Source organism: Ochotona princeps, chromosome 8 (assembly GCF_030435755.1).
Source record: "Ochotona princeps isolate mOchPri1 chromosome 8, mOchPri1.hap1, whole genome shotgun sequence".
In the NCBI taxonomy this organism is placed as follows: Eukaryota; Metazoa; Chordata; class Mammalia; order Lagomorpha; family Ochotonidae; genus Ochotona; species Ochotona princeps.
In genome coordinates, this window is record NC_080839.1 from 45,135,791 (window position 1) to 45,146,123 (window position 10,333).

The window sequence follows — 10,333 nt, forward strand, 5'->3', positions numbered from 1 at the left end:
GCTTCCGAAAGTGTCTGCTAGCCCTGGTAGGTGGATGTTTATCATTGCTGGGTTGCAGGTGAGTGGCGGCAGCGATTATGTGTAATTCATACAAGATCATCCCATTAGTGAATAGTGAACTCCAACCTTGTTCACAAACGGTGGCACTCTGCTTTTTCTTCTCTTCTCTAATCAAGCAATACTAAGGCAAATTTATTCCCATGCCGATGAGGGTACTTTGAGAACCTCGTGGAGAAACGGAATGAAACGTAAGTTTACTTTGGTGCAAAAATTTGAAATCTGTGCATCTTTTTGCATAATGTGCAGACTTACACACGTTTTGAAGACTGTGGTCAGGTCCCAAGGCCTGCAGCACTATTACAGGAAAGCAGCAGTCCTTTCAAGATCTCGTCTCCTCCAAAGTTCCTGCCGTTTAATTCCACCAGCATCTATTAACTCAGCTCGTCTCAAAATATGTGTGTGTTCTGAATAAGGATGACATAGGTGGGCAAAAAAAAAAAAAAAAAAAAATTCTACTCCTCTCTCTAATGCAGTGCCCAAAATGTTCATCCCCGTGAGCTACCTTGTGCTGCAGCAGACTCCTGTGATGTGGCTAGGATTTCTCTACAAGAAGATGGCTGGCACGCCAAGGGTGTGGAGGATGTTTCAGGCGATAGGCTAGCTTCCAAACTGCCCCGTGAAGACTTGAGGCAAAGGTTTCCCAAGACATTCCAAGATCAGCTGATTGCCCTGCTAGCCCAGGCAGTCCACAACACACGATGAGCAGGGTTTTCCCCTGCCCAACCCCAGTTCCCAAGAGAAGGGTACTTCAGAATGTTTGTACAAGGAAAAAGAAAAATTTAAATACATTATGCCAAAAGATTGCTTTCCCCAAAGATGTAGTTAGTTATTCAAAAGGCCGAGTTAGAGAGGTGAACGATGGATAACTATCCTCTGGTTCATTTCCCAAAGAGTTTCAATAACCGGGGCTGTGCTAAGCCAAGGTCAAGAACGAACCTGGAACTCCATCCAGGTCTCCCGTGTGCCTGGCAGGAGCTCAAGAACTTAAGCTGTCTTCTGGGATTTCTCAGGCACATCAGCAGGGAGCTGGATCAGATGTGGTGCACCTATCGCAGGCTGAGGTCCAACCCGCAGTACCACAATACCAGTCTGGAAAAAAATCTCAGAACTCCATGGGGCGGGAGAGGGTCTTCGAAAAGGTCACGAAAAACGTATATTATCAAAAAACCACGGAGAAATTTCAAATTTTTTTCTTCACCTAAATAAACGTAGCCGTAACCCACCTATTCCCAGGATCGCTGGATGTGTGTGCACGTGGGGGCTCTCACTACTGCCAGGCGGGTGGCCTCGCTCGGGGAGCTGGGCTGCGAACCCGCGTCTCCGTGGGGGGGTGGGGTCTCGCCCCAAGTGCGTCACCGCGTACGTCACAGGCGACGCGCCTCCCCCAGGCCCCGCCGCGCTGCATGGCGCATGCGCACGCGCCAGGTCGGACTGCCAGCAACTTCCGGGCGCTCGGGCGCCTGCTGGGCAGTGACGTGTCCAACAGGTCCGACCGGTCTCACGCTCTGGCTCCTGCGCTTGGACTCCAGGATCTGTCTTTGGAAACAGGCCCCCGAAGGAGAGGAGAGGCCGGCCGGGGGACCGAAGGGAGCCGTCCCGAAGCACTGTAGCTCGGCCGGGGGAGGTTGCTCGAGCCGGTCCAGCCTGGTGATCGGGGCGGCTCGGGGTGCCACGCCCCGCCAGTCAGCTGGCCGGCGCGGACAGTCACGTGATGCGGGGCGGTGCCGAGCAGGCTGAAGGGAGGGAAGCGGCAGGTCTGGGGGAGTCAAACGGCGGGACCGGCGGCGGCGGCGGCAGCATGGCTGCGCTCTACGGGGGTGTGGAGGGGTGAGTGAGGCCGGGCCGAGGCAGCCCAGGACTGGCTGCCCGTGGGCGGGGCTGAGGGCCGTGGCCAGGCCGGCCAGCAGATGGCCTCGCGCCTCAGGACCCGCTGCTCCGGGCGTGTGGACTGCGGGGGCCTGCGGAGCCGAGGGGGTGTGCAGGCGCACTGGACAGCCTGGCGCAGGCGGCCTTGGACCCTGCGGGGGACTCCGGGAGTGCCCGGACACCCCTCCTTTGTGTTTCACGGCGGGACCACGCCCCTTTCCCCCAGGAACGTATTTGTTCTTCTGTCTCCCGCTGGAGGCATTCCCCAATCCCAGTCTTGGAGAGAGTTTTCGTTGTTGTTGCGGAACGGGTATCAGTTGTGAACTTGCTGGGCTGGGGTCGGGAGTTGAGAGTAGGGTGGAAGCCCGGTTCTTTGCCGAAGGGTACCCGGAGAGCTGGAGCCGGCTGGGCTACGGTGTTAGCTTGCTGGGACCCTGCAACCTGTCGGCGCTCCAGGCTCCCCACACCAGATCCAGCTGTCATACCTCCGCTCCCTCAGAAGCTTGGCTGCTGGGCCTTTTGAAGTAACTGCTGCTGAGTGTGACCATGGGCAATCTGTGTGTTCCCTCTGGGTCCCACTAACCACAGGTGTAAAGCAAAGTCAGGGCTGAACAGATGATGCATTGCTGAGTCCTCTGCCATTGACAACCTTATGTGAAAGTGTGTCATGTCAGGGCACAATAGAAAGTGGCTGTCATCTCTGCCTGGGCACAGAACTTTAAAATCTGGACTTCCTACCTCAGCAGCCTCAAATGCCAGATCCCAAAGTCTGCATATGAATTAAGGCTGATCTCCCTCACCCTGTGTTTGTACATCCCACCCTGTGTTTAAACAGTACAGTTAAGTAGTTGGCACATATTTCTGTCATATGCATTATAAGATGAAAACCAGTTTATTTCAGTCACAAGATTTTTGTATGTTGGCTCTCCTAATTCATGCATTAACTACCTGCCCCCTGGAGCCTGAAGAAAACATCTTTGAGTTTGACCAGGTCTTCAGTACCCTCTTCTATGACATTCTTGAAAGTATGGGTTGGTAAAGAAACAGGCAGTCCAGCACACGCATTTCCCTCTACACTACCACCTCGCCAAGGAGCCGGCATCGGAGGGTGTGGGTGCCTGCTCCCTGGTCAGCGTATTCGGCAGAGGTGTCTTGAAGAGCTTGGCAGGTGGATCTGGGTCTTGAAAGAAAGTCTGTAACCATTGGGAGAGACAGATGTGCCGTTCCCTTTAGCGGTGATCTCCAAGGGTTGCCTGCCTTAGGTCCATCGCTAGGTGTATTAGCTATGTGATCTCCATTGAACTTGACCTCACAGAGTGCCTGGTCTAGTGAGAAACAGACAAAAAACTGAGCATGCTGCTCATAGAGAGGAATCCAGTATTGGTGTTGATGGGGCCTGGATACATGAGATGCTGAAGCAGCGTCTTACAGGGTCAGAACTTCCCGGGAAACAAGTGACAACAGTGGTGCCAATCAAGAGTGCACCAATGGCAGAGACAGGTTGGGTTTGGTGATGGAGTGTGCTGGTGCTGTCTCCATCACACGGGGTCTCTGCGGGCAGCAGGAGCTGCACAAGCTTAGCTGTAGCTGCGTGTTTTTTTTCTGAGACTGAGTGCCCTCTTGTGTTCTGTAGGGGAGGCACACGATCCAAGGTCCTCTTGCTCTCCGAGGATGGGCAGATCCTGGCAGAAGCAGATGGACTGAGCACCAACCACTGGGTAAAAACCACACTGAGGGGAGGGGAGCGGAAGGCGTGGTTTGGATTTGATTGTAACTGCTGGTGAGGTGGTGGCTGGGGCTGTAGAGCAGCCTGCAGGGGCCCCTCAGGTCCTGCAAGCTTTTGTAACTCTGCCTTCCCTTGATTGGGGCCAGCTGATCGGAACAGACAAGTGTGTGGAGAGGATCAACGAGATGGTGAACAGGGCCAAGCGGAAAGCAGGGGTGGACCCTCTGGTACCTCTGCGAAGCTTGGTGAGTCTGGGGAGGAGCCTGGTAGTAAGCTGTCAGCACCAGAGGGGTAGCAAGTTGGCATGTGATGTTATTGTTGACTGTAGCACAAGGGTCTTCGAAGCCCAGGACTTGTATCTTTCTAGATGTTACCAGTTCTGGTGGCTTCAGTTGCCACCTACAAGCCACATGTATGTTGGAAGAGCATGGAGCCTTGGAGAGCCATTGAAGCTTGGGTTTGCCACTTAACATCTGTGTGGTACTAAGCAGAGCAGATTACTTACCTTTTCCAAGCCTCAGTTTATTATTTACCTTTCCAAGCCTCAGTTTGGCAAAGTAAAATGGCACAATGCATCTTAAAGCAGTTGGCGTAGAGCCTAACCCCTAGGCACTCATTAAGTGTTCACTGTTATTCCAAGCTCAGATCTGTTTCCTGAGTGCTGCAGGTCTGGCTGCTCCCTGGATATACAAGTGAGATATTCTGCACTTACAGTAAAGCCCCAAGGATTCCAAACCACACCTGGCTCTCCATCTGCCTGTGCCTTGCTGCCCACCTGACTCCCTGTAAAGGGGCAGTTCTGCTAAGCTGTCCTCCCAAGCTCCGAGTCTAGCATCACTGAATGCCCTTGTTCCCCTGCCCAATTCCAGTCTGAGTTCTTGCAGTCCCATCCTTCACTGGGGCTGGGTAGAAGGAGGACCAGGGCTGGATGAGCAGGGGATGTGTGACGGATGAAGAGAGCAGGAGGCAGAGGGGGTTGAAAGGAGGGGAGGGGGCGAGAGGAGCTGGGTCAGGGGCTCTGCTCACTTGTTCACCTCTCTCATGGTCTAGGGTCTCTCCCTGAGTGGGGGGGAGCAGGAGGATGCTGTGAGGATCCTGATGGAGGAGCTGAGGGACCGATTTCCCTACCTGAGTGAGAGCTACTTAATCACCACTGATGCTGCTGGCTCCATCGCCACCGCTACACCAGATGGTGAGGACCTGGTGGCAGGTGGGGGTGGCGGTGGAGGCATAGCCTTGAACAAGCCCCTTAGAAGGAGCTGGCAAAACTCATCTTACAGATACGAGGAAGGGAGGCCCTGTGTTGTCCTCCCCTATTCCACCCTTTTTCATTAGCTTACACACCTGCCAGATTGAGGACAGACAGGCCAGAGGAGGGAGGGCTGGCGAGTGCCTTGATGGGAAGTGAGGAGTGGCTTCAAAAGGAAGACCTCTCAGCAGAGGAGGGAGGAGCCAGAGCAGTGCTGAGGCCGGGCTGGAGGAGGAAAGCAGGAAGAACTCTGTCATGGGATATTGTTTGGCATCGCAGGGTCAGTGTTTGAATCCTAGCCCCTATTTTTCCAACTGCAGCTTCTCAGAGAAGTTACAACCCTTCGCCTCTCCCCGACCATTTGCTTTAGTTTCTGCGTCTACAAAATCCCGTGGTTCGGGGCATTGACTGCATGTCACGGGGATTTCCCACAGTCCCTGACACAGTGGTCCTCACAGCAGGTGGTTACTTGAAGGTTGGCTGGGCAAGGAGCCACCTTCCCACAGGGACACACAAGCTCCTGTTGCTCCTTGTCCCCCAAAGAAGGGCTCTGTGATAGGAGTTTCCTTGGGAGCCAGCCCCTCACCTTCAGGCAGGAAACCGAGCTGGGTGGTTTTCTCTACTGCAAGACTGGGTGGTGCCCCGTTTGGTGCCCCTTTGTGTCCTGTCTGTGTGTTAGGAGTTACTTTATACAGAGCCAGGCCACACTGAGCCTCCCATGCCTTTTCCCCAGGTGGAATCGTGCTCATTTCTGGGACAGGCTCCAACTGCAGGCTTATCAACCCTGACGGCTCGGAGAGTGGCTGTGGTGGCTGGGGGCACATGATGGGAGACGAAGGCTCAGGTACGTGAGTAGCCGCCGACTAGGCCGGCCTGGGTTGAGGTCCTGGACCCTTTCCTTCCTGTAGCTCCCCATCTTCCTCTCCCTTACCTTGCCCCTTGGGGATATCTGGAGTAGTAGCTCCTGCACCTGACCAAGCAAGAGCAAGTTCAGGCCTGGGAGATCACACATGCAAAGGCTAGAATGAGGGTTGCCTTTGCTCTTCAGCTGTGATCTGCTCCTGGGATTTCAGATTCTTGCCTCAGTATGGTGGTTGTGGTGACCAGTGTTGACTCCTGAAGTCCTCAGGGAGGCATGAAGGCTTAGACCGTAGATGCCAGGAGGTGTGGGACCAGATGCTAGTGGGAGGGGGCTGCAGAAGCTTCGCTCACTTGCGCCTCTTCCTAGGTAGCGTGTGTACATACTGACCCTTGAGGCCCAGCTCATGGCAGTGGCCCCAGTGGTGGGTGTAATGACCTTGTGTTGGGGTAGGAGCACCTGCAGCACAGCTTCCCCTGGCCTTCCCCCTTCAGCTTTCCCTCCCTGGGACTGTCTGGTACAGTTTAAGAGCCCTCCAGGCTGGGAATCAGGAAACCTAGCTTGCTATGAGATCTGGGAGCATCACTCATCCCTTCTGGGTCTGAGTTCCTTGTCCCTGGGCTCAGGAGGATTGTCCCATCTTCTCAGCCCTCTCTGCTCTCTGCAGCCTACTGGATTGCACACCAAGCAGTGAAAATAGTGTTTGACTCCATTGACAACCTAGAGGCGGCTCCTCATGACATTGGCTACGTCAAGCAGGCCATGTTCAACTATTTCCAGGTACTCCCCTGCCCCTAGGAGACCCGTGTACCCAGAGTAGGGCCTGGGGAGACTCTGAATGCTGGAGAGGGCCAGGTGGGTAATGGCTGCAGGACAGAGAAGTCTTTGGTGAGAACAGGATCCACAGCGATGCAGGCAGTGGCTTCCAGGAGGGTGTAGGTTGAGGGGTGGTTTGCTGACAGGTAATCAGCCAGACTTCCTGCTTGGGCTGCTAAAGCCTGCTGGGCAATGAGGGCAGCAGGCTAGCTCGGATAAAGAGTGCAGGGTGAGGTTAGAGCAGAACTCACTCAGCCAGTCTGCATGAGTGCATAGGCTGTGAGCTGCTTCTGGCCTGCCTGGGCCTGGAGAGCATGTGAACAGGTGGGCAGGGAGAGGTCAGGGAGCTGCAGCCTCCGCCCAAGGGCGTTGGGAGCTGACTCCTTGCCTGTGCTGTGCTCATTTGTCCTGGGTCAGGAAACAGCTGTCCTTAGCAGAGGCCAAAGATGGGAAAGGAGAAGCAAGATAAGTTTGCTTCATAGATTTCTGTTTGCCTAGTGGCCACACAGTCTTTGTCCAGCAGGTTAGGCAAGCTGAGGCTGAGGCCAAGGGAGGAGATGAGAGATGCTGGAAAATAGGACCCAAGTTTCATTGCTCAGAGGTTGGTGATTGAGGGGATCCTGGCCTGGGTAAGGGTGAGCAACAGGGTGAGATGAGCAGGAGTGTTCCCTTCTCTGGACATTGCTCTCAGATTTGGGATTAAACTGCACTGACTCAGCCAGGTGATTCTGAAGCCCACTGAAGTGTCTTGCTCCCTCTTCCATCCCTGTAGCATTGCTACAAAGATGAATTGAGATAGCATATAAATGCTTTGCACATTGCTGTAGGGGCTCAGGTCTTGCGTCTGCCACCCCCCACCTTCCATTGACTAAAAAGATGTTCTGGGGGAGTCGCTGAAGCCCTAGAGCTAAGGATGTGCAAGTATCTTGGTGTGGACAAAGGTCCTTGAATAGTCAAGAAAGTTTGGGAGAAACCAATCAAGGTTGCAGGACTTCTTGGAGCCTTAAATCTGCTTGCGGTGATTCTGCAGGGAGAGCTGCAGTATGTGGTGTTCCTTAGCTCCTTCTGACCACAGCAGCAGCACAGAACCTCTTGGAGAACGCAGTGCCGCCTTCTGGGTAGTCTGTAATAAGCAGTGAAGTTTGTGTTCAGGAAGCCTCTTTTATTAAACGAGAAATCTTAAGTTTTTGTACTTTCTAGAGCCAACAGACAACTGCCTCCCTCCTCTCCTCCACTCCCCCAACTCAAAAAACAAACAAACAAACAAAAAAACACCCCAAAACAAAACAAACCACAACCTATTTGGGGTTGTCTAGATGTGGCAATCTCAGGAAGGCCAAGCTGGGTGGGAGGCCTGGGGAGTTCCCTTTCCACCCAGTGACCACCCCGTGCCCTTTTTCTCTCTCAGGTGCCGGATCGGCTAGGAATCCTCACCCACCTGTACAGGGACTTTGATAAGTGCAGGTTTGCTGGCTTTTGTCGGAAAATTGCTGAAGGTACTAGAGGCGGGACCTGGTCTTTTTCTGGTGGTGTTTCCCAGAAGCTTGCCTGGTTGCTGGGTGGAGTGGGCTGTAGGCAGGGGCTGGGACCTGTTAACCTCTCAGCAAGTGACCTCGGAGCTCTGCCTCCACAGCCTTTGGGGGTGGTAGAAGGAAGAGGAGGGGTGTGTGCTCGTATTGGGGCAGGCTCTGTGCCTACTTCTAAGAAAGGTATGAAGCAGCTGTCCCTTGGACAAATCTGTAACATTAAAAAAACTAATAACCAAAAAACAACAAAAACTCCAGTTACGTCCAAGGACCTTGGGGATTATGGAGTGCTCTGGTGTCAGTGGAAGCTGAGCCTGTGTGAACAGACTGCTGCTGGTCCACGGTCAGGTCCAGACACCCTTCAGTTAGACTCCTGCAGCCTCAGGGCTTGTAGTATTCCTGGTTCATGCTGGACTGAAGCCCCTCCAGAATATACCGAGGGGGCTGCGGTGGGAAGGAGGTGCTGATCAATACCTCTTGGAGGTGAAGGGGGTAGTCACTGACAGGAATAGCAGCCAGCTGCCCAGCAAGGGTCTTGTGTCCTCAGAGCTGGCAGACTCTTAGGGACAGGCACACAGTAACTTGGGGTAAGCAGGGGTATTTTCCAGGTGCCAGCAGAAGGAGCTGGTGTGTACTGAGAGGTGTGAGAGGAGGCTTCCCACATGTCAGGAGGTGGGCATCCAGGCAGGCAGGCACTGTGAGTCACAGGTACTCCTGCACTTGCTGCCTTGCAGCAGAGAATGGTCCGGCCCAGCAGCTCCCATGTTTCTTCCTCCCTCCCCAGGTGCTCAGCAGGGAGACCCCCTGTCTCGTTACATCTTCAGGAAGGCAGGGGAGATGCTGGGCAGACATGTTGTGGCTGTGCTGCCCGAGATCGACCCGGTGAGTTGAGGCGGGGAGCTGCTGGGTGGGATCTGGCCGTTGCCCATTAGGGGTGGAACTGGGGGATAGTACCACAAACCGTATGCTAACTGGATGCTACTTTGGGGAATTTGTAACATAGGAACATTCTTTCCACGCTCCCTACCCCCCACTGATAGTCCTTAATGTGTATGTCCGGTAAACTGGCTTAATTTCTGCGTGCTTATTTAGCCCTTTTCTGTTCCTTTCTATCCCTCATCTTGTTCCTTCTCTTTCACTGCTTAACTCTTTCTTCTTCTCTCCCTTACCTCTGTGAGCCCCTTTTTCTTGGCTAGAGGAAGTCGCTGAAATGGGTGGGAGAGCTTTGAGATGCATCTGCTAGGAAAGCACCCCCTTCAGCCCTGGAGAGGCATTGTGGGTCCCCAGCACTTGTTCCCTGCTTTCCACCTAGGTCTTGTTCCAGGGAGAGATTGGCCTACCCATCCTCTGTGTGGGCTCTGTGTGGAAGAGCTGGGAGCTCCTGAAGGAAGGTGAGTCTCAGGTGGGGTGGGATGGGGAGGGACAAGGGCAGAGGATGGAGCTAGAAAGGATGTGGCCCAGGGAGAACTTGGACCTGGGCCCTGAGGCCTGCGTGGGTCAGCCTGCATTGTCTCTGAGCCCTATTACAGCATCCCACCCAGCTACCTTGGATGCTTGAATGGATGTTCTGTTTTAGGTGATTTAGGACTAAAGACAACTTGGACTTAAAACCCAAGCTCTGGCCAGCCTGTAACCTGTGTGGGCCTTCCTGGTCAGCACAGCCCCAGCCAGAAGGCGAACAGGGTGAGCGCTGAGTTCTGGCAACCCAGTGGCTTCTACTGGAGATTTGGAAGTAGCCAAGGGCCCCTGTTACCACAGTGGAGTCTCCAGTGTTGGGTACCCATGGCTATTAGCACACCCACGTGCCTTGGTGCGCCCTCCATGCGGACCCCTTCCTACCTCCACAGGATTGCCTCAGGGCCTGGTTTCCCGCATGCTCTCCATCTTGGCTTATGTCTGTCTTGCCTTCTTCCTTGCAGGCTTCCTTTTGGCACTGACCCAGGGCCGGGAGATCCAGGCCCAGAACTCTTTCTCCAGCTTCACACTAATGAAGCTGAGGCACTCCTCCGCCCTTGGTGGAGCCAGCCTAGGGGCCAGGCACATCGGGCACCTCCTTCCCATGGACTACAATGTCAATGCCGTGGCCTTCTACTCCTACACCTTCTCTTAGGGCACTGCTTCTGGCTCCGCCCCCTCCAAGCCCAGTGGACATTGGGTCCTGGAGGGGGAGGAGTTTTGTTTTTGTTTTTTTTAAACACATAGAAGAAAATAAACGCACTTTACCCACTTCC

General features: G+C 54.2%; 1 protein-coding gene across 1 annotated transcript; it reads left to right on the forward strand.

Annotated features, from left to right (window-relative positions):
• Positions 1–1,492: 1,492 nt before the first annotated feature.
• NAGK (N-acetylglucosamine kinase) lies at positions 1,493–10,333 on the forward strand. The gene is made up of 10 exons (XM_004582809.2): positions 1,493–1,887; positions 3,560–3,644; positions 3,799–3,897; positions 4,703–4,844; positions 5,635–5,745; positions 6,428–6,540; positions 7,985–8,072; positions 8,887–8,984; positions 9,415–9,493; positions 10,022–10,333. The coding sequence occupies exons 1-10, from the start codon at positions 1,772–1,774 to the stop codon at positions 10,210–10,212; spliced, it is 1,122 nt and encodes a 373-aa protein (XP_004582866.2). The 5' UTR covers positions 1,493–1,771; the 3' UTR covers positions 10,213–10,333.